Here is a 23,353-nt window from a genome sequence, read left to right on the forward strand (position 1 = left end):
TTTAAACACCACCTATAAATCAAAAATTGAAATCCCTTTCTTACAATATAAAATTTAAATATCAAATTTGATCCTAAATATTTCAAAATTTATACATTAGACCCTACTGATTTTCAAAATTTGCAAATTACCCTATATTTTTCTAAATTTTGAAAAAGTTTATAATTTTCCCTATATTTTTAATACTTTGGCAATTTCAATTGAAGAATGCAAATAGTTTTTTCTAGGTTGACCATCGCAGATTAGTAATTTATCTAGCATCTAATAAAAATCAGTTTTATGATGTACCAAAAAAAATCAGTTTTATGAATGTGAGATGTAAGTGGCTAATTTTCAATATTCGTGTTGGATAATAAATTACTCACAATTTTCAAATGATATTAAGGCCTAACCTTGATTAAATAATTAAAGCAGAAATTTTATATAAATAAATGATGTATTTTTGACTTATATTTTTAAGATAAAATTTCATTCTAGCCTTGAGATAGGCGCTCAATAATAATTGAGGAGATCATTAGAAAGAATCCATATTTACGTTTTGAACGAAATAATAATTAGTTAGATTTTAATTATCTCACAACTGAATTCCAAATTATTATTAGGGTCAGGTTAACGTGTGCCCTAAGGGCACACTGTACCCTAAGGACACATATTAAGATACCTTAATATAAAAAATTTACATTAATGATGTAAGAATTTAATGCTTGAGAGATAAAATGCACAACAACTTTCAATAAATAGTTTTTAAATTTACTTCCTTAACATTTATCGGGCAGATGTTAACATTCTCCTTATTATAAGCATTTTCTTATGAATCGGAAGGTTAAGATGAAATATAAACTAATTATTGAGGAAAATTTGAGCTTTGATATATTTGATGAAAAGTTAACAGTGGAAGCAAAATTCATACACATATTATGTTATACAATGAATTATATCATGATCAATAGAAAATGTGTTAAAATACGTATAAGTTATTAACAATAAATTGATCCAAATGATAAGAGTTTTGGTTCCTTTAAACACGTGGTCAGGAATTCGATTCTTTGCTCATACGTATGAAAAAAATTCGGTTGGAAGGAAAGAATCTACTTTATTTGTCTCACAAATTTCTCAACAAAAATTAATCATTACTAAATGCGTGGAAATTTCGTACCATTGTATGTTTAGCATTGTAAGGACACGAGAAGATGGAAGCACAATGGGATGGGAAAGGAAAAGAATGCAATGATAGATGGCACCCTTTAGGACTTTATTCCTTGATTCTCTGTACTTTTCTTTTACTTTTACAACAACTAGGGGATATTTTTTGGTGAAGCTTCTTCAGGTTGAGTCTCCGTGAGCATTACGTATATTAGGATAATCAACTTGCTATAAGTAGTAAAAATGAATCTATGTAGATAGGTGAGGACCATGCATATCTGTCACATGAATAGGCACATACCAGCATGGGTTTCAATTACATATGAAAAAACGTGGATGCCAAAAAACAAGGCGATCAAAGAGATTTATGAAAATTTGGAGACGTCTCTTATGGAAACATTTCTTCTAAGAATATCGTTGTAGAAATGAAGACATTACCAACATATTCAAATGGCACTCTTCCGATCTTTATTATAAGAAAATATTCCCTTTTTATATTTATTTTAGATTTAATACGTATATAGATTATAATTTTATTTAGATATATCAATTTTACGATGAATCTAAAAAGTAAATATTCTCTTATAATAATAATAATGAAAGGTAGTGTACTCTGTTAAGTGGTTGTCATATCTTCCATCATTGGACTATGAGCAACCACATAAGTGACTTTGACACCATATACTTTCACATAGAGATAACTTCTTTTACCACCCCATAAATCTTCTCATGCACCTTGCTAAATTTTCAAATACCCATGTCAGCTAATAAATATAATCTGCTATATAAGTAGCGATTGTGTAAAAAATATTCAAATTCACTAACTTATAAGATTTCGCGCCTTCTAGAAACCTCAAGTCAAAATTTTGAAATTTTATCTCATCCGCTACTTAAGAGCGAACCAAGTGAAATTGTCCGCTACTTACTGTTCCAACGTATATAAGGAAACCCGCCATCTTTCCCCCTCACTCCATCAGTTTCAAAATAAAAACCACTTCCAGAAAAGTTGTAAAACCCCAAAACGCAAAATCAACTTCAAATCCAGTGATTTCTTCGCATTTGTGGTCAAAATCTACTAAAAAATAACTCCAACCAACTTCAACGACGAGATTAGTATATATTGTCACATTTCATCAAATTTTTTTGTCTTCGCATTTTTTTTATAACCGGTAAAATTTGCTACTTAAGCAGCGGATCTGTTTAATACATGTTGAATATATTTTTTTCTTAAATTCTTTTGATGTTTGAATTATTGTTATGATGTTTGATATTTGTTCGTAAATGGAGCCTGGTTTGAAGAGTGTTGGAGAAAATAGGGGTCAACCTGCCACCGCGTCTTCATGGCAAGAAAGGGAAATGACACAACAACATAAGCTTGAACAATGCGTTCGGCCTGAGCCTCAGCTTTAGCCTGAGCCTAAGCCTGAGGTTGATGAGCCAAAGGAGGGGGAAATATGGTATATGCTAGTGAGAGGAGGAGGGTGAAGGTGAAGAGGAGGAGCCGAAGAGCCAGATGAATTTCCAAGAGGGCCATCGGACAAGGCGTACGCCTTGCCCGACATATCTTTGACGGGGCCATGTAAGTTACAAATTTAATTTTTAAAATTTGACAATTTTTTTTATTCTTTACATAATTCTAATTTATTTAATTGTGTCTGTTGGTTTTTTCTTTGTAGGTTTGTGAGATTCTTACCCCTGTCAGTCACATGAGAAAGGTCACGATGTTTGAGACTCCCGACGAAGATTGGCGAACCTCTCCACTACCGGTTACATGTTTCTGAATCCAGCCATGATCAGTGCATTTGTTGAGAGGTGGCACGCGAAGAACTTAAGCAGCAAATATTATAAAAATGAAAATTTTGAGAAACAAACACCTTCATAACATGAAAATTAAAAAGGTGCGCGAGAAGATGGTAAGATGACAAAATAAATTATCTTCAACACATACACACGTAACAAATCAAACTCTCAACCAAATGATCATTGAGCCTAAATAATTGATTCAACTGTTACAAAATTAATTTTGATTTAATTAATTTTATAAAAGTAATCCAACTAAAAGTGTGTTAAATGCAAAATAACTTATAATTTATATTCAAAGGACATTCATATAAGAGTGAGTTAAATAATAAATGTGAGACTAAACCAATTATAAAGGCAAAAACTACAGATTCTAGTTAAGTTGAAATTAATTCTACTTAAAAACAATCAAACATGTTCAAATAAATTCTACACCTCTAAAATCAATTTTATTTCCTCTAAAAGTGAAACCAGACAAACACACAAAAGTAATATTATCATTTCTCACTACGATAAATATGGTATATTGCAAAGTACAAAAATTGCAAAAGCCTATTGCTTTAATTGGATTAAATTGAAGTTCCCTGCAACTGAAATTATAGTTGCCAAAAAAACAACTAAATTCACTAAAACAATTCCCAAATTGACAAAAAAAGCTCTTTATGTCAGAAGACTTAAACCGCATGATGATTAAATAAACTAAGTTCTGTACTAACACTAAATGTTTATTGTTTTTGAGACAATTTTGGGCATAAGGTCTCTAATAGTTCATAGTGACCATGACGATGAAATAGCACATTGATGGAAATCCCCTCATCATTCATATATTCTTCACCATATTTTGCTATATTTACCAAATCAATGGAGTTTGGATCTCTCATGAAGACAAATATTGGAGTCCTGGTAAGTTATGGAGACAACATTAGATACAAATCAATGGAAGAACATATATAAAAAGGGCATTGCTAAATTGCACGACGCATAAGACACAAGAATATGTTGTGCGCTTATTTAAAGATATAAAAAACTATTAATTATGTATTTAACATAAATCCTGGCCGTGTGGGGTTGAAAATCATCGGGTAAGATAGTTTCAAGTGTTCGTAACAACAACCAATATCCATATAAAAAACTAATGCAAAAATATTGGTTTCACATGACACGATATGCAATTATTATCACAAAATGTACTGAAAATTTGTTTCGCCAAAAGTTTTCAGATTTTATTATTGTACTCATGCTTGTCTGACTCATCTAAATGCTTTTTTTATATCGATCAATTCTCATCTTTCCAAGTAATTCTAGTAGTATGTATGTTCTGAAAAGTAACACAGTAAGTAAAACCTTTGCTGTAAGATATAATGTCCTGAAGATTTTGTTTATGTTAAATTGTTAATGTGTATGCTACAATAATCTGTCATATATTAGTCATCAGTCATCAAAATTTAAAATTTAACAGTCATCATCAAATCAAATCAATGTAATTGAAAACAAGAAAGTTAATTGATTAAAACTCACTTCAAAACATGAGAAGCCATTAATAGCTCAGGTTCCCCTCCCCAGACAAAACTCTGTTGAATTCTGGTCACATATGTGTCAAAATCCCCTTCTATAAACCTATAGACACAACAGATATAATAATCACTAATCAGTTTACCATGTAAACAAAAATAGAAAAGAAACCAAGTAATATTGTATATCTTCATTCATATGACAAAGCTCACCATTCTGTTTCCTTGCGTCTTTTCAACAGTTCTTCAGCAACCTAAATAAAACATCATAACAGGGTTATAAAAATCGTTGAAGAAAAACAATGTTGATATGCAAAAGATGATCTTACTTTAGCTCTTAATTCGTCAGCTAGTTCCCTTTGTCGATTTTCATTAGGCGCTTCCTCTCCATTTTTTAAGCAAGCTCCATGAGCTAGTGCTCTGAACAGACACCGACCGTCAGCAAGCACCCCTATAACATTCAGTGATATAAAACTATCAACACATTCTCTAACTCATGTTTGTTACTACTAAACACACCATCAAACACTCATAAATAAGATAATAACTGAACAATAACAAGTTAAAAGCAAAAACAAAGAGATATGCAACATTGACACTTTCAATTGTGTGTGTGTCCAGCGTGTGACACCAATAAAGATATCAATATATGTAGTTTTATTCATATTATTATTATTATTATTATTATTATTAGTGTCTATGTTATCAATATTAAGCAGGAGTTCGTGTATGTGTCCGTGCTTTCCAGGTATAGGTGTGACATAACATCAAACACTTGGTTACAAATATAAAACTTCTCATTTTGCTTAAGTTGTTGACAAGGTAACATTAACAATAAATTTGATTGACCTTGCTGGCATTGTTTTAGTAATTTTCACACTATGTTGAAACAACAAAATCATCAAACCAAACACCACCACCAACCAATTCCTGTACTTGTATGAAGACAAAAATATATATAAATATCATTCATCAAAGACAAAAAATAAAGTTGTATTATTTTTCATAATGTACTAATCTTTTTCAAAAGTATTTTTTGTTTTTCTCAAAGTAAAAGCAAAAATCACTATTCACTTTTTTCTTATCAAATTAAACACTTTATTATCTACGCACAAAGAGAAAGATTAATATTAAAAACAAACAAACCTGTGACTCTGTAATCAGCGGAGAGTTCATCATTTGGTTTATCGGATTTGGCATCTTTTATTTCAAGTCCTTCGGAACGAGAAATCTCGTCCGGAGAAATCACCGAAGTCGGCAGCGGAACCTCGGGATCAACGTCGACTACAACAGGCGGCGGCGCAAGCCAAGCACGGACACCAAACAAAAGCCAAGCGGAGTCAGAACGATGAAGCCACCTAGCAGGACGAGCATCCCACGCAACGTTCCACGATCCTTCACCTTTAAGTTCGTGGTCATGATGAACCATAAAAGCACCACGTTGAAATCCATCACCGCCGCAAGGCATAATCGCATGCCATATAGAAGCGGCACCACCGCCGGCGGAGATTTGAAGTTTACATTGACTGGAATGGTTTCGACGAGCGGAGAAGAAGGTAGGAGAAAGAGAAGAAGAAGAAGAAGCGACGGTGATGTGAGCGAGACGAGCGGTGTGATGATGATGAGAGGAAGAGTGATGAAGGAAAGAGAAGATCCAAGGACGGGAGCGAGTGGCGCAGAGTACACCGAGCATGGATGAATGAATGAGTGGAGAGGTTGTTGCTATTGTACGCTGTGGATGGTGTTTTTTGATATTATCCTACGCACCCATAACCGTTTATTTGCATGAGAATGAAAATTTTGGTGTGTTGTGTGAATAAGGGTTATAGTTTGTTAGAACAGAACAGAAGTGAAATAGTTGCAAGAAGAGTGGAATTGGAATGGACCGACCAATAAGAAGAAAGAGAGACGCGTGGGTGTTATAAGGCCACTCTCTTAGTATTAGTAGTATACTCTTTTGTTTCGAACCAAACAAGGTCCAGTTTTCCTATGCTATTTTTTTTTTTTTTTTTTTTTTTATTTTTATTTTAGAAGAAAAAAAGTTTATGCCAAGTTAGGTCCTCATAGACAATAAGAATATTCCTTTCACGGCATGTGAATTTTGTAATTTAGGGTTTAATTTTTTATACAATAAATACAATTTGACATTTAATCACACTTGATTAATTATGCTTAAAAATGTGGTTAATTAAAATGATTAAATCGTTAGTTGGTTCAGTGGTGATTGACGATGAACTTGGTAGGAAAGAACACGGTTCGACCCCTGCAACTGCGATTGAGAGAAGGCTATAATCACTTGATGCCAGAACTGATCCTAAATCATATTAAACTAGTGGTGAAAGCCAAAATAAAAATGATTAGATAGTTAATTTAATTTACGGTTGAAATTGTGATTTTAAGGTGAATTGAATTAATCATTTGCCCCTTCTGGATATATTTAAGCAACAAAATAAAAAGCACACTCTTTAAAAAAAATTGGTTAATTGTGTTTAAATGATGAAAAAAAAATCCGTGTTTTGTATTTTGCCCTTGTCTTGAAATAAGAACATGAGAAACATGGTTGTGTTTATGTGATGAAAAAAATATTTATGTTTCGTATTTTGCCCTTGTCTTAAAAAAAGAACATGAAAAACATGTTAATATCATTGGGTATATAAAATATTTTTGTATTACACGGAATAATTTCATTGACTAAAATGATAAATTCGTGTGCGAGATTCGAACTCCGGCTCCTGCATTTATAACGCTATGTCCCTACCAATCGAGTCAAGCTGATAGGGACAAAACAAAATATTTTTAATCATTTCAGAAAACAATTTTAAATCTTAATTAAAAATATCATTATTATTAATAATTTATATTTAATAAAATCAAAAAGGACAAAAAACAAACAAACAGAGCAGCAGTTGTTGCTGCTGCGGCGCTGCATCTCCTCTCCTTCTTTGAGCTTTAGTCTTTCTATCTTTTTTTTTTCTCATTGACTCTCTTCTTTGCCATTCTTGTGTGTGTTTATGCAAATTGAAGCTCTCTTACGTCACAATCATCCCACCTTTCAATTTTGTCATTTTATTCACCTAAAACCCTAATTTTCTAGTATAAATAGAGCAACATTTCAAGGGGAAAGGAGAGAACCAAAAACCAGAAAAATGGAGGCAAGGCAGTAGAAACAGAAAACTTCTAACACAAATAAAAATCAGTAGCATAACAACAACAAAAAAAAATCTTAATTAAAATAATATCTTGCCAAATTTTACTTATTGTCCACCCCTGTCAAAAATACTTGAACCTTTCATGATCATGAAATATTTTTACCCTGCATAAATTGCTTGCACGACTCTGGGACACGTGACACATCAAAGACAAGTTTACAAACTTATACATGTATACATCAATATCAACAAATAAAGTGAACAACTAAACAACCAACTTTGTGGTTGTTGGAAGAAAACTAGAAAAGTGAAAGACATTGACGCAGTGAAAGAAGCCAAATTGGCAAGAAACATGAATGTTAACCAAATTTGGACGAAAATGGATAAGAAGAAAATTAGACTAAGTACCTATTTATTTTGGCCTTTGTTATTTCATTTTGAAAGGTTTTGAAAATGTATTTTGGAAATAGATTAAATACTTTAAAAAAAGATGTGTCTAAATCCTTGTGTTCACACAAAAACTACTCTGTTATGAATTCAGTCTCGTAAAAAAATAATCTATATGATCTCAGTCCATTGAATGAATATAAGCTTACAATACAAAGTTACATTGTAATGAGAACCTTTGTTAAAAGAAATATAAAATCTAACACAGAATAATTTTATCAACTATAGACAGAGGGACCAAAACTTAGAAGAATAACTGAACAATATCCACCAAATTATATCTGCTCTCAACTCTGAAATTTAGCATGACCCCAAATTTCAGCTTCCTTGAACCAAATGACAAGGGAATATATAGCTTACCATAAACACTACTTTTGCTCTTCAATCTGTACTCAAATTTCCTCATGCTTATAGCTTGGGCATTTATTTCACAACCATTTTCAAGCCAAATGGCGTTAACCACGGCAGTCAACATTAAGAATCCTCATCACCGGTTTATATGTATCCATTTGCTTTGCATATTTTGAATATTCGGAGCTTCAAATATGATTCTAATGTTTCTCTAATTACAGTAGTGTCGTGTACGAGGAGGGACAGAGTGTTGAAAATTTGATATTAGACGTCACACTTTCTGATAAGAAGACTTTGCAAAACGGCAACTAGGGGTGCCTTTCAATCAATGGGTCATCATGAATCTGATCTGGGAGCTGTAAATGATGAAAGAAGACCAGCGGCCTGAGCAGGTAGAATATCTCCAAATGTGGACATCGCTGATGCAGATCTATCCTTAAAAATACCAACTTGCCCATCAGTTAGCATTGATCCCAGTTTAAAAGTACTCTCCCCAAACCTGCTTCCAACCTAGAAAAAGAAATATGATGTATGACGTCTCTAAGACTATGCCAGTTAAACAAACAGCATATTCTAATCAGATTTTAAATATGTAAGAATGATGAAATATCAGTATGCAAATGCATTTTTTTTTTGACACAAAATGCAAATGCATTTAAGACACAATAATTCAGTTAATTTTATAAACATCATTCATATAACAGGTGAGGTGATATTGCTTAGGAGTTCCAGCGAACATTGCAAACAATCCATATTGAAATCTACTTGGTCAAGTAGAAAGGTATAACTGCTCAACCAAAGATCATTAGAAGAAAAATTATCCATAATTTGCTAAAGCTTATAAAAGATTTCCTCAGCACATCAGGAACAAAACAGATAGCTTTCAAATAATTTAAAAGCATATGCTCAGCTCTGAGCCCAAAAAAATTACTAGCACTTCGAATATTATTAAACCATTAAAAGATTCAGGTATCATCAATACATGCAATAGAGAATCAGAAAAACAGTAAAGGCTAATGGCTAAGCTATATCCAATAGATGAATAATGGGATTACTAAATAATTAACGAGTGGTTTTATAGCAAGTTCACTTTGTTAAGAGTTCAAGGTGAGGAATTTTATCCTCAAATTGACACATTCTAATCTAAAATTAATTGTATTTTAAGGCCCCTCTACTCTGGCTAATGCGAGATTTTGGTTAATTGTGTCCTACTGCCCTCATGGGCAGCAACAGTATTTTATGGTTGCTTAATTAATGAAGGATTTGAAAAGGCATAGAGGAGGGCAGAGGATAGGCAAGGTTCTATCAAATGCTTTTCTCTATATCAAAGCAATATCCAGTGGGGTTAAACAAAATTCCATAAAAATGTAGTCGACAGGCAGTTCAGTATAGCTGCAAACCTAAGATTCATATGACATTTCATAGAAGGTATTCTGCGATCTTATTTTTTAACGTTGTTCTTATCTCTACATCAGATTCATTTTGGTACTAAATAATCTTACTGCAAATAGGTGTTAATTGGGTAGTCCTACTGGTGTACAACTGATTTGATACACCTTTTCTAGGCTAGAGCGGTGCATGATACAAGTAATCAGAGATAATTGTGCCATCAAATACTTAGAAAGACTTGGTGTTAATCATGTTGAATGGATACTGTATCAGTACACTCCAAATAAAATAATTGAGGTATTCTTCATATTTTGAGCAATTTGTACTGCATATATTTATTTGGCTAAAGGATTGAAATTTCGTAAAACAGTTGATCCACCATGTAGACAAAATATAAGGCCAACACGTGACAAGAATGATCCACCATGTATACAAAATCATGAAGTTGCGGAATATTTTGACATCTTGTGATTTGTTATTCAAAGAATATTAGTGTCAGGCATTAGATTGCAATGAGGCAGAAAATAGTACCAGAATTTGATAAAAACTTACTTGCATGAAAGACTTCAAAAATGGTGCTGCCACCCCAAGACTTGAGCTGTCATCCAAATTTATCTTTGGAGAAAGTTCTCCATTTGTAATTGAATTCCATGAACTTCTTGCAGAGATTTCATTTGAAGATGGGGTGAATGTCTTCTTTGGCCCCCTAGAGGACAATGCTGGAGCACTGGAATTACCAAGATTAAGATGTAAGTTTGTAAATAAGAAAATACATTTTAGGTTGCCAATTACAAGCTTTGGTACATTAATAGGTTTCTTAGCAAAACTGCCATAAAAATAGTCATTGAATAACTCGAAACTGATTAATTTCTTATCTCGTTAAATCAGGAATGATAAAATATAAAGTATATACATATGCAGTAGAGAAAAAGGAAGCTCTGGTATATGAGGGTATATCTACTCTATCTTTGGAAACTATATCACATCAAATGATAAAAAGAACAAAATAATAAGGAAAAATGTAGATAATTAGATTTAAATTATAAAATAGAGAATGATGGTAAGAGAGACATGCAAAAAGCAGTGTATTATAAAAAGATGGACAAAGAATAAAGAAATGACAATATCAAACTGACCTGATGGGGAGGTATTTAAACCGGGGAACTGTAGAACACCTCAAGGTATTAGATTCTGAATTAGTAGGCAGTTTCTGAACAGTATCTGTATACATTCGATTAAGTTGCACAAAGAAACCAAAAAGAACAGCATGCCGTAGATATGACTGCCTCTCATTCTCCCAGAGATATGGTTCATACCTTTACACGTGTAAATAAGAAATCATTGTCAGATTAAAAGAGGAAGACTTGAGATGACAGCACAGAATCACTAAAAGGAAACACTATCGCCCAACACTAATTTAACCTTGCACAAGAAACACACACTACAGTCTACACGGTCTTTTTTTCTACATTTTCCCTAATTTAGTTATTATTCAATAAGCCGCCATGAATTGGGCTCCAAATGGTCCTTCTGATGTAATGTCATCTAAAGAAACAAAGAAAACAAAACCTTGAACAGAATAATGAGAAACTCACGTAAGCCAGTCTATAGGATCCAGTTTCTGAGAAAGCCGGTTTAACAACTGATTAGAGCGTTCTCTAATGGCTGAGATTGTCAAACTTTGGCCCTGCTTTCTTCTGAGAGATGGCTTTGCCTTTGGGTTACTAGATAATTCCCCAACCGAATTTGAATCACCACCAGAGAGAACATCAATGACAAATTTGACATCTAACAAGAGCTGCAAAACTCCTTTTTCTGTCACTTGAGGAGAACCACCCACTTCAGTGGAAAGGAAGGCCTCAAAAATTCCAACTACCTGTACAATAAAATACAGTTATTGTAAATACAGATGTACAAGAAGCCAAGCACATAGGCATTTGCTTGATAATCCATCGTCTGGTGCTTAGAGGGCCTCGTTGAAACTGAATATTTCTATTTTTCATTTCTCTTTGGCCACTTGCTCATAATTCATTCTAGTGTTTCAATAGCTCATTTACAGATAATCTTTTTAAGGCGGAATAGTATGGCCTTGGGGACATTATGATTATCCCTATTACTCTGAAATTTTAGTGTCACGTGTCCAAATTCCTGAGTAGGTATAAAATTTGACAATGGATGTGTAAATCCAAGAATACCACTACATTTTCTACCAGGAACTAATCAAAGATAAAAAAAAACTTCTGTATCTCCATTTTAAGTAAGCTGACAAAGAAAAGATCAGATACCACAGACTAACTTCTGTATATTCTTAACTTGGGGATCCACAAATAAAAAGACACTCAAACATCATAGCAATTTAATGGGACAGCAATAAATTAAAACCACCAGAAGGCCAAAAAACAACAGTACGTAACAAAATAAAAAACTGCAGAGGTTATACAGCCTTTGCTGCATTCTTAGTTCACTTCTCATTATTGTATTTTTGTATTCCATTAGTTTGAGGATATATAATCCCCTTCCATCATTTATTCCTTTTTCTTAAATGAAAATTAATTTTCTAGAAAAAAATTGTCAGCAGAAGGCTATGCTGTGGATTAAAAACAGCCACACTGATGGACTTATGATTAAATGGACTAACATATCCACAGAAAACCTACCTTTTCCAATAATCTTGATGCAAGTTTATGCAAAATCTTCTTGTCAAGTACATGACCTCCAACTCGATGAACTTCTTCACAGGCTCTAAATAGAAATGAGATTATATATAGTGAAGGCATAGATGGAAGAGATATTTTCATCTCTGATTGGTTCTCATCAGACTGATCTTGCTTGACTGCGATATCCTCCCATCCCTGTTTAGTAAACAAAAATAAATGAGCAACTTCTAGATTAAAGGCTATGGAATCTTGGTTGTTTGTACCATCGGTCGATAAAAAGAATAGTAGTAGTGGTAGACGTATTAGCAATGATGATAACATTACAATTTTATGGCACCTACTACCCCTTCAAAAAGATAAGCAAAATATCTAGTTCAATATTGAAAGGGCACAAGTTTTCAGAAGGCTTAAGGTTCCGTATAGAGAAAGAAAATATGATGTCGACAATGATAATAAAGACTCATAATGCTAACTAAACTGGCATCACTAAATCGTCCTAGAAAGTATGATTTGCTAGAAGCGCCGAGTAAAGCTAGTGAGCTCTGACAAAAACCAATTTTCCAGTAAATCCATTTAAAGCAAGGTTTTTAATATCATAATATATTATACTTCTTCCAAAGCAAACACAGGATGCACGTTAAATATTAAAAAAACAACAAAAGATTCATTGATATAAGTTAGAATATTAGAAAATATCTTTAGTATCTTTTATATTATATTAGAGTAACTTAGACTATCTCCTTAGGATTAAGATTTTTTATTGTTTATTTTTATAATGATTTGTTCTTGATTTATGATTGAGTTCAGTCAGTTATGGTATTCTATTGAAGCTCTGGTCTCTTTTGTCCTTCCCCTATTTTGTCATATCTATTGTTAACATAAACTGCAAAGCAGAATATCGAAGTGGGCATGTACTTCCTTAACAAATTTTCAATTCATTTCAATTGTTTTGGTCTTAATGTGGCTAATCTCAGTCAATTGCTAACTGGTAGAATAAATCAACTTAAGGGATATACATAATATATCATCCAAGCAACTCTTAACTAAAGGAAGGTTCTCTACTTGTGTGCATGTATCACTGCAAGATTTACTTAACAAAAATAAATAATATTTATTTATGAATTATGGTATAGTGCTTCACTGCTTCCTCCATAATATCAGCTCCAAGTTTCACACAGTATAAATCACATTTCTTAGTAATTCAAATATATGTTTCAGTAGAGTTTTTTTATTGGATCAGAATATGATTGTGCGGTATACTGTGTTATATAATCGGCCAAATGGGAATAATAGACAAGTTTTATTTGACCAATATATTTTAAAAGGATTTCCTTTTCCTTTCTAATGATTTATGTTTTCATTTTACTCTTTATATATAAGTCAAAATTTTACTCTTGATTGTGCTTGGACAAGATAACGGTTCTCCGAAAATTAAAGGTTGACCAGAGGAAAACTAATAATAAGATATAACAATAAGACAAAAGCATCAAAATTCATGGAAAATTAAATATAAAAAAAAAACAGAAAATGGTACTTACCCTCCCAGGCGTGCTCAAAGTTAAGGCATCATCTTGTTTAAGATCCTGAGAGACAATAGCAGCAAGCTCATCTGACATCCATAGTATCCATAAGTTGTAGGCTCTAATGCAAAGATCCCCTATAGTCTTATTTAGTTCTTCCAATTCATGGCTCGCACCTTCTCTTGCTCCAAACAAGGCAGCGGTAACAGAAGAATTTTGCCTTTTAGAGCCAAGGTTTGTTTGTCTTCCTGGACTATCACAGACAGAAGAATCAGATCCAAAACGAGAATGTTTCACCAGAGATGGTAATTTCCCAACTGTAGATGCATTCCCACTGGCCCAGAATCTGGGTGAACCAAGTATCAACGGTATATGTTTAGAATGGTTTTGGAATGCAAACAATAACCTCCCAATGAAAAGGGATTTTTCAACAGTAACAGTTGTTGGTACCTCCTTGTTACCATTTTCCATTGAGCCATATAAACTATCAAGTTCTGTTTGCAATGCCATCAAAATAGTAGACACGTTTTCATAACATTTACTTTGCAGATATGGTGCAAGATCCTTTAATCTTTGAGAGGCCTTTGGAGATTCTAAGAAACTTAATAGATCCTCAAGGATGCTCTGACAAGAAACGTCCACTGCATCCCTGATTCGACTTACTTCAGGACCAAAATAGGCATTAAGACAAGACTGGAATTCGCTCTCTTCAGGGTGGACTTTGAACCCAGAAGAAACTCCAGTTTTTTTGGCATTGGATTCTAGAAACCAGACACCACCTGCTGCATAAGGTCTGATCAAGTACCTCTGAACATCATTCTGTGTGGTGAAAGAGTCAACTACTGCAGAAATTGTGTTCACGACATCAACAGTGCCTGTTAGGTCCCTAAATCTCAAGTCAATGATTGCTTTCATCCTACCAAGAAAAGCCCCCTCAAATATCTCATCCCAAAGATCAGAATCATCTTCCAAAACGAGTTCCCGAATCCTACTCCAAGGCAACTCAATCTCGGATCCGAAAACACTCTTCAGCCATTCTAGACTCCCCTGTAGAACTTGTTTACTTTCCATTGTCTCCCTTATTGATTTCTCAGCAGAAGCAAGCTCCTGGCCACTGCCAATGGCATCAATCAAATTTCTTCCACTTATCTTATTTACACATTCCTTCAACCAAGCAAAACAAGTATCAGCAATGTAACGCTTGTCAAGCATTACCATAACCGATTCCAAATTATCTCTAAACGACTTCCAAAGCTTAACTTCCTCTTCAGGATTGGGAATCCCACCAAACAATTGTGAAGCTGGAGGAGATCCCAAAATGACTTTGTAGAAAAGGGGCATATCATTCAACACTTGCAAAAACGACTCCCCCACCTGACCCACACTGACCTGAATTATTCCCAACACATCACAAAGTACAGAAACCACCAAAGAGGAATCATCTCCAGCACCAGCATTACCCAAAACTTGCGATATCCATGACTTCCTTGATTCCAGAAACAAGTCCAACACCTGTTTTTCATCAACAAATCAGTTTATACCCACCAAACAAAGAAGAATTAACCAACTGCCCAGATCGAAAATCACTCAAATCTACAAACTATAAAACCACCAAATGACACACCATATCCAATCAAACACTCAAACCAAATTCCAAACCCAAAACAACTCCACACCAACCTGTTTTTCATCAACAAATCAGAGTACAGTACACCCATCAAACTAAAATCTATCCACCTAACTAAGCAACTAACTAAACACATCTCAAATCTTAGTGGTCAATTGCCGATTGCAGATAATAGTTGTTTGTTCAAATTCTCCTATAATAATAATACACTACTACAGAGTATTTGATATCACTTTGTCCTAAATAGCATGTTGCGGAACAATACTGATCTATTCAAATTGCTATAGCTACTATTCGACAACATTGCTCAAATCACATAAGTTCACAAATTCAAAGCAATTAAACACACTCTAGCTCCCTATACCCAACCTAAATCCATAATTGAACTAATAAAAAGAATAACAAAATTTACCTTCTCCGGCTGAAACTCATCGATAACAGCTACAGCAGCAAGTGCATCAGCATATGCATCAATACGAAGACCACGATCAAGCAAACGGTCACGGCTACGTTGCGAGATCTGAGCTCTAAAACTCTCAACAATTTGCCACTGATGCTGAAGAAGAGGAAAATTAGACAAGATCTTAATCTTCTGCTCATCAGAATCTAGAAACAAACGTTGATGCACGTGCTTAGCACGAACATAACGTGAAGCAGCTTCAAGAAACATTCCTTCATCAAGACACCCCCAAATATTCTCCGGCGTATCAACAAGATACTTAACACGGCAAGCAATACCGTAAGTCCAGGCTCGGGATTGGGAATGGAGTTTGGTTTGGGATTGAGATTGAGATTGCGAAAGAGAACGAATGCGATCGTGAACAGCGGTTATGTTAGCGGAAATTGCGTTGCATGAAGCTTTCATGTTAACGATGGAGTCAGCGGAGTCGATGAGATCACGGTAACGGTTACCGACGAGTTGACGGAGTTCTTCTTTTTTGTCGTCGATCTGTTTACGAGTTGCGGATTCGGTGTTACGGATCTCGGCAATGGGTTTGGAACGGAAGAGAGATTCGGCATCGCGGTAGCCTGTAGTGGAAATGCGGTGGTCGTCGGCGTGAGGTGTGGCACCTGCCGGAGGAGTTGTGACTCTCATGGTGGTTGGTGGCGGTGAATGGTGGTTGGGGTTTATTATTTGTTCGACATTGAATTGTTGGAGGAAAAGGATGACTGGGGCAGAGGAAAACAGAGGATCAAATTATCAAAATTAAGTTTCTACCGACGATTTTATTTAGTTTATTCATTCATACAAATTATACAATACAGTAAATTTTGTATTTTTTGGCTCAATTATAGTAATTTGGAAAATGCTAATCCGGAAGACTGTTTAGCACGACTTTTATAATTTTAGCAGCTGGATAAACAACATATACAAATACTTATAATATTAAAGCTTATAACACAAAAGTGTTTACATCATGAGTTTTTATACTAAATAAGCTCTTTATGTTTGTATGTATACACTAAAAATACTTACATAAATCGAAGAGTTTGGATAAGTGTGTCAATATATAAGCAATTATAAATTTAAGGTTGATTTAAAAAAATAAATTTTAAAAAGATAAGTGTGAAGAAGGAAGAAAATAATCGTATAAAAACAAGAAGATAAGTTTAAGATTGACTCAAGAGTAATAGCCCCCACGACAATTATCATTGTCTTCACCACCAACTACTAGTACTCCCATACCGGGAATTAATTTTAAAAAATATGTTAATATTGTTTAGAATGGACCATGCGGAAATTGAAGTGAGATATTTTTTAATAAGCTTTTTATTAAGTCCAATGATAAGCATTTTTTTTTTACGCAATGATAAACATAGCCCATTAAAATATGACATAAATAGCTTATAAAATTGTGGTAATAATTTTTTATTAATTTACCCAAACACTGCTATAATGACTTATATCAATAGATAATTCCACATAAACTAAAAATAAGTCAATCCAAACATATCTTATTCTTTTATTTTCACTTATTTACAAAATTGATTATCGATTTTAAAATCATCCAATTTTAATTTTTCATTAGATTTTATACTTAAAAATCATTTGGTCCTATTTTCACTTACTCAAGAATCGGAGTGACATCAAAATGTTGATTTTGTATAGTGAGAAAATCAAAGTTTCATATTATAATCACTTATTATTTGTTATGCATGTGCATTGATTTATTTATCAATGTTCGTTCGTATTACTCACTTATCAATAGTCAGTTTAGAGGAGTCTTGTCTCCACCGATATTATAATCACTTGTGATTGAGTAGAAGCTATAATTCAATTAACCGTATATTTATCATGGTGGATACGCGTAATCCACGAAAATTTAAAAAATCACGGTGGATTTTTGTAATTCTGAAATACCCCACATAGGCTAATATTGAAGAATCTTTCAACCATGGCTACTATCTTGATCCATACTTTTCAACTCATTATAACTCTTCCCATATTACACGAGGGTTCATGTTGGTCCATTAGTTCAGCCGTTCAGGGACTCATATATACAAGTTTGGCATGGCACTTGGACTAGAAACACTCATTAAATTGTTTGGATTTTTTTTGTTGGTAAATCGATGGTTCGCGCAACTGTAAAGATTAATCCTCGAAGTAAAGAATGACTTAATTTGTCATACAGTCTATTTCATCTTGCTTCTATATTCCAATTTTCCAATTTATTGATTAACTAGTAATGTTTCTTTCCAATACATTATTTTCAAGTAACAAACCATCTTTCTTTGTTTCTTTTATATTCATTGTCTATTTCCTTGACAAAACAATTCAAACTATTACAAATAATTGTAAAATAATTTATGGTACTAAAACAATGGTATAGCTGCAGCAGAAGTTGCTGCCACTACTACATTTTCTTCCTTCGTATAGTGATCGGGACGCCAAATCCTCAACCATTTGATATGATTCATCTTTTTATCAGTAGAAACCGAACTCAGTACTCCAATGTTTACACCACTTGCGCGCATTGCACACGATGCAAAAGTCAGGTTCTCTAAGAACTAGGAACATAGATTCCAACATAGCCAACCCCCACAACAAAGAAGGCAAAAGATTGCAGAAAAAGATATATGAAGTAGTGATTCTTCCCAAATGCAAGATCATAACATCCACATAAAAAGAGGTAAGCTCCAACACCAAGTTCTAGGAAATGAAGCCTATATATCATAAAAAAAAAAGAGTTTTTCTTTTAGACAACAAATAAAAATATATTAACGCGTAAATATAAGAGGTACTCAAATCCAGATACAAATATGATCTTCCTTATGAGGGTAGAAAACGTTACCTTCCATCGATCCTGATACGAGGTTTTTTAACTGCTTTACCGCCTGATTTTGTTTTGAGAGCATCACCTAATTTCTCAGTAACTACCCATTCATTTACTCTACCTGCCTCAAACAAACCTATAATTGTTGCCTTGGTCCTATGCATTGACATAACATTTTCAAAAAGTATCCACAATACCAATAAGTGGAATGACCTGAAAAAATAGGTACATGAAAATTAATTAACTTATAAGTACATTAAGTTTTTTGGTAATATTAGTAAAAATGTTGAATTACCTTGGAGTTCCAACAGCATTAAGAAGTGTAATGATGGAAGGTATATAAACAGCACCCCATTTAGGGACTTCTACTTCTGGAACTAAAACAGTTGCAGGTAAAATGACACAGTAGAATGTAAATGTGACAACATGGGCTATGATTTTCCGGACGAAGAAAAAACTATATATCACATAAAATTTCTTCCACATTGTGACTCTCTGCATCATATGGTAAAAAATGAATTAGAATAATAACAATGGTTTGAGCAGTTAAGATAAATATAGATAAAATTGCAAGGTTTTGATACCTTGTTTCTTAAGATTTCCATAGCCATTTTCCTGAAAAGATTAGCCGGACCACATGACCATCTGTGTTGCTGATATCGGTAGGCTTTGAAGGTACTTGGCAATTCACTTTTCACCTAAATTTATTTAAATAAATCTAATTTATAGGTAAAATAAAAATAAAAAAATAATCTAAATGATTAACTATCTAAGTTAGCTAATTAGGTTCAAGGTTAAAAAGAATCTTAATTAAAGGCATGCAATTAAAGGGGATAACTTGTGATTGAAGATACCTTGAGGTCACTAAGGTACACAAATTTCCACCCTTTGAGACTAGCTCGTACCGCCAAATCCATATCTTCCACCGTAGTGCGATCCTTCCATCCACCGGCTTCATTTAGTGCTGAAATTCTCCAAACACCAGCTGTGCCTGCATATATACCATATCATTATTATTATCATCTAATCTCACATGATAAGTTAGTTGTTCTAATACAATTTACTAGATCTTACAATCTGTATTAGAGAACTTAATGATACTTACCATTGAAACCAAAGAAAGCATGAGTTGAGGATCCAACTTCTTGTTCCACAAGGAAATGATAGTCCAATGACATCTCTTGCATTCTTGTCATTAAGCATTCATCAGCATTAACTGCAAACATGCACTAATCAATAAAAACTTGTATCCACTATCTGTCTAAAACATCTACACATGCATCCTAATCAAATCTTATAGTTATTTGTGCAGATGTTTTGAGAACTAACATAACAAAGTAGCATTAGTGGCGTTGTCAGGACCCTGGTTCAAAGGGTGCAAACTTTTGAACTTTTATTCAAAATATTACACTATACTCTAAAAATTATTTACAAACTATATACAATTGTCCTTTACGCAATTTCAAGTTCTAAAATTGAGAATAATCAACTCATTATGAATAGCATCAAAATGTGATCTGATTGAGCTAACATAACAGTGCATAACAATTAATCTAAAAAATTACCGAATTTCCAACGAGCTTGGACTAGACCAACTTGCGGATTTTGATCAAGAAATGGGATAGTACGGTAAAGATAGTTAGACTCAGGTTGAAAATCAGCATCAAAGATAGCAACATAGTCACAAAGTTTGACATAACTATGTTTCATTCCTTCTTTAAGAGCACCAGCTTTGTATCCATTTCTGTTTTCCCTTATCTCATATTTTATGTTTATGCCTTTCCTTCTCCATCTCTCACATTCCACCTCCACCAAATTCTATCATGTTTTCATTACAAACAAACAAAAAGGTTTAATTAGTAACATTTTTTTAATTATGCAAGATATAACGTTATTATCAGCAAGGAATGATTTCAAATTACCTTAATGATTGGATCTGTTGAGTCATCAAGAACTTGAATAATAATTCTATCAGATGGCCATGATAACCCACATGCAGCTCCAATTGATAATTGATACACCTGCAAGCAATGGAACAGTACCTCAATATGATTAAATTTTGTGGATAAAATTAAAACAAGGACCAAAAACATAAACAAAAATGTAAATTTTCAAGCTAGGAAAGCAGACACCGAATATGACACTGACACGTCGACACATATAATAATTTGAAGGCTTAAATGCAGTTTTGATCCCTCTATTTTGAATTTTTTGAAGTTTTGGTCCCCCTATTTCAAAAACCAACTTTTGAGTCTCCCTATTTTAGATTTTTTGTACTTTTGGTCCCCCACTTCATTTTGAGTCAATTTTTATGATGTGACAAATGACACATGGACACTACAATTACACGTGGCATTATTGTTTATTTTATTTCAATAAATCATATTATTAAAATTTATTTTGATTAATAAAATAATAAATAAATTAATTAAAAGAGATTAATCCCAAAAATCCCTAATTTTCCTAGATTTTTTCATCTACGATCATCATCTCATCTCAAATCTAGATTTCTTCCTCATCTCATCTTCAAAATTAGGGAATGCTTTGTTGAGTTGGTTTCCCTTTAGGTCTGGAGTTTTATGCTACGAGGAAAGTTATAGAACAAATATAGTTGGACGAAAAATAGGCAATTTTATTGATATTGGGAAACAATGAACGATTTCCCGATTGAAAAACATTAGTGAGATTTTTGGTTACAAGGAGTTAAGTGGAAGAAACGGAGAATGGTTTTGGTGGGGTTGGTGATGAAGTTGAATAAATTTGGATTTTTTTTGTTGATAGATGAATAAATTTGAATTTGGAGATGAGAGGATGAACACAACTATGATGGTGAAGAATTCTAGAAAAATTAGGGATTTTTGGGATTAATCTCTTTTAATTTATTTATTTAATATTTTATTAATCAAAATAATTTTTTTTACTGTAATCAAAATAATTTTTAATAATATGATTTATTGAAATAAAATAAATAATAATGCCACGTGTAATTGTAGTGTTCATGTGTCATCTGTCACATCATGAAAATTGTCTCAAAATGAAGTGGGGGACCAAAAGTACAAAAAAAATAAAACAGGGGGACTGAAAAGTTGGTTTTTGAAATAGGGGAACCAAAACTTCAAATAATTCAAAATAGGGGATCAAAATTGCATTTAAATCTAATTTAAAAAAATGACATAATTCAATATAATCATAAGTATCGGTGTCGTATCAATGTTGGACACTGACGCATGTCCGACACCTGGACACGCGAGAGTGTCCGTGTGCTTCATAGTTTGCAAGACTAAAAACAAAGTATGATATATTTATCGGAAAAAAAGACATTTAAACCAAAAACTTATCTCTATTTCAACAATATATAGGTCATAACATAATAACACTTGATTTTAATTTTATACTATGCTTTAGAGTGATATATACCTCTTTTTCATTATACATTGGGATTTGCACCAAAACCATAGGAAAAGCAGAATTTCCAAGCTCAATGTCATGATCCTTAAGTGGCTCCCATTTGTAATGTTTCTCTGGTTTATGACCAAATAACTTAAGAAAAACAATGACTATACCCATATAAACTCTCTCCACAAAAAGCATAATTGACATGGCCAAACACAAAAACACTAAAATTTTCAGCATTGGAACAATAAGGGGCACTCTAGCTTGTTGCCAAATGAAATTCATTTGGCTTACAATACCATAATGTACACCTTCAAATGTATCCATCTTAAGAAGCTAGATAAATTATACTTAGAATTGTGACTATATATATAAGAGAATTTGGTAAGTAACATGCACTTGGTATTTGTAACACTTTGTTGTGTTGTCTTTGCGAAAAGAACACGAATGGTTTGAAGTTTTATTTTCCACTTTAGGATAATTCATTGATTGTGGCTTAGGAGTTACTTCAAGGCAATAAGGTGAAAAGATAAAGTGAGTGGAGTGGAAAATTCAAACACACTTTGAAGTAGCTAGTTCAAGTTATGTTCCATGTGCCACATTTAGACAAAACCAATTATTGTGATGCCAAATGGAGCAAACGTATATTGCAATGTTTTTTCTTTTATATTGTTTGGTTTTTAAATCTAAGGAAAAGAGACATAAATCTCTAAAGTAAGAAATCCTATAAAAGTGTAACAAACATAATCTAGAACTAGTTTTAGGTACCTAACAGAAAATTAAAAATATAGAGTAGTGCTTTCTACAAAGAGAGTCATTATTTCCTATCAATCTAGCTAGGTTTGAGATTTGGTGTAATTAGATGTTTTGGACCATGAAGACACGTACTAGTTATTTGAAGAAAGTTATATCAAGTCACTATATTAATCAACATTAAACATGTTTTTATGTATAAGAATCATGAGATGATGATTAACACTAATAGATGTATTTTGTACAAGTGTACAATTGGTTCATTCAATTATAAACATGTGATTCTCTAGAGACTTAGACACCGCTAATAAACAGTCTGAAATTCAAACATATTAAGA

General features: G+C 33.2%; 3 protein-coding genes across 3 annotated transcripts; all 3 read right to left on the bottom strand.

Annotated features, from left to right (window-relative positions):
* Positions 1–3,370: 3,370 nt before the first annotated feature.
* Positions 3,371–6,427, bottom strand: LOC123920545 (OVARIAN TUMOR DOMAIN-containing deubiquitinating enzyme 3-like). Its single transcript, XM_045972827.1, has 5 exons — positions 5,601–6,427; positions 4,784–4,905; positions 4,668–4,708; positions 4,462–4,560; positions 3,371–3,843 (listed from the first exon to the last, which is right to left on the bottom strand). Exons 1-5 carry the CDS (start codon positions 6,145–6,147, stop codon positions 3,669–3,671), a joined length of 984 nt encoding a protein of 327 aa, XP_045828783.1. The 5' UTR covers positions 6,148–6,427; the 3' UTR covers positions 3,371–3,668.
* Positions 6,428–8,149: 1,722 nt separating this feature from the next.
* LOC123920555 (conserved oligomeric Golgi complex subunit 1) lies at positions 8,150–17,024 on the bottom strand. Its single transcript, XM_045972837.1, has 7 exons — positions 16,007–17,024; positions 13,986–15,479; positions 12,448–12,642; positions 11,386–11,666; positions 10,927–11,106; positions 10,343–10,517; positions 8,150–8,911 (listed from the first exon to the last, which is right to left on the bottom strand). Exons 1-7 carry the CDS (start codon positions 16,688–16,690, stop codon positions 8,738–8,740), a joined length of 3,183 nt encoding a protein of 1,060 aa, XP_045828793.1. The 5' UTR covers positions 16,691–17,024; the 3' UTR covers positions 8,150–8,737.
* Positions 17,025–18,243: 1,219 nt separating this feature from the next.
* Positions 18,244–22,655, bottom strand: LOC123920564 (glucomannan 4-beta-mannosyltransferase 9-like). The gene is made up of 9 exons (XM_045972848.1): positions 22,287–22,655; positions 20,792–20,890; positions 20,435–20,687; positions 19,975–20,085; positions 19,724–19,860; positions 19,454–19,567; positions 19,165–19,364; positions 18,888–19,082; positions 18,244–18,759 (listed from the first exon to the last, which is right to left on the bottom strand). Exons 1-9 carry the CDS (start codon positions 22,587–22,589, stop codon positions 18,597–18,599), a joined length of 1,575 nt encoding a protein of 524 aa, XP_045828804.1. The 5' UTR covers positions 22,590–22,655; the 3' UTR covers positions 18,244–18,596.
* Positions 22,656–23,353: the final 698 nt, after the last annotated feature.

The sequence above is a fragment of the Trifolium pratense genome, linkage group LG1, assembly GCF_020283565.1.
Source record: "Trifolium pratense cultivar HEN17-A07 linkage group LG1, ARS_RC_1.1, whole genome shotgun sequence".
Classification (NCBI taxonomy): domain Eukaryota; kingdom Viridiplantae; phylum Streptophyta; class Magnoliopsida; order Fabales; family Fabaceae; genus Trifolium; species Trifolium pratense.

What these genes read in the sequence shown, in the direction of transcription:
- LOC123920545 (XM_045972827.1), bottom strand. Translation starts at nt 6,147, where the DNA reads ATGCTCGGTGTACTCTGCGCCACTCGCTCCCGTCCTTGGATCTTCTCT. An exon ending in CGCTGATTACAGAGTCACAG is followed by an intron (nt 4,906 to 5,600) that starts GTTTGTTTGTTT and finishes TGAATGTTATAG; the next exon opens with GGGTGCTTGCTGACGGTCGG. An exon ending in ATGGCTTCTCATGTTTTGAA is followed by an intron (nt 3,844 to 4,461) that starts GTGAGTTTTAAT and finishes ATAACTTACCAG; the next exon opens with GACTCCAATATTTGTCTTCA.
- LOC123920555 (XM_045972837.1), bottom strand. Translation starts at nt 16,690, where the DNA reads ATGAGAGTCACAACTCCTCCGGCAGGTGCCACACCTCACGCCGACGAC. An exon ending in ATGAGTTTCAGCCGGAGAAG is followed by an intron (nt 15,480 to 16,006) that starts GTAAATTTTGTT and finishes GATGAAAAACAG; the next exon opens with GTGTTGGACTTGTTTCTGGA. An exon ending in TTTAAATACCTCCCCATCAG is followed by an intron (nt 10,518 to 10,926) that starts GTCAGTTTGATA and finishes TGGTAATTCCAG; the next exon opens with TGCTCCAGCATTGTCCTCTA.
- LOC123920564 (XM_045972848.1), bottom strand. Translation starts at nt 22,589, where the DNA reads ATGGATACATTTGAAGGTGTACATTATGGTATTGTAAGCCAAATGAAT. An exon ending in CAATGTATAATGAAAAAGAG is followed by an intron (nt 20,891 to 22,286) that starts GTATATATCACT and finishes CATTGCTTGCAG; the next exon opens with GTGTATCAATTATCAATTGG. An exon ending in TGCTTTCTTTGGTTTCAATG is followed by an intron (nt 19,861 to 19,974) that starts GTAAGTATCATT and finishes GTATATATGCAG; the next exon opens with GCACAGCTGGTGTTTGGAGA.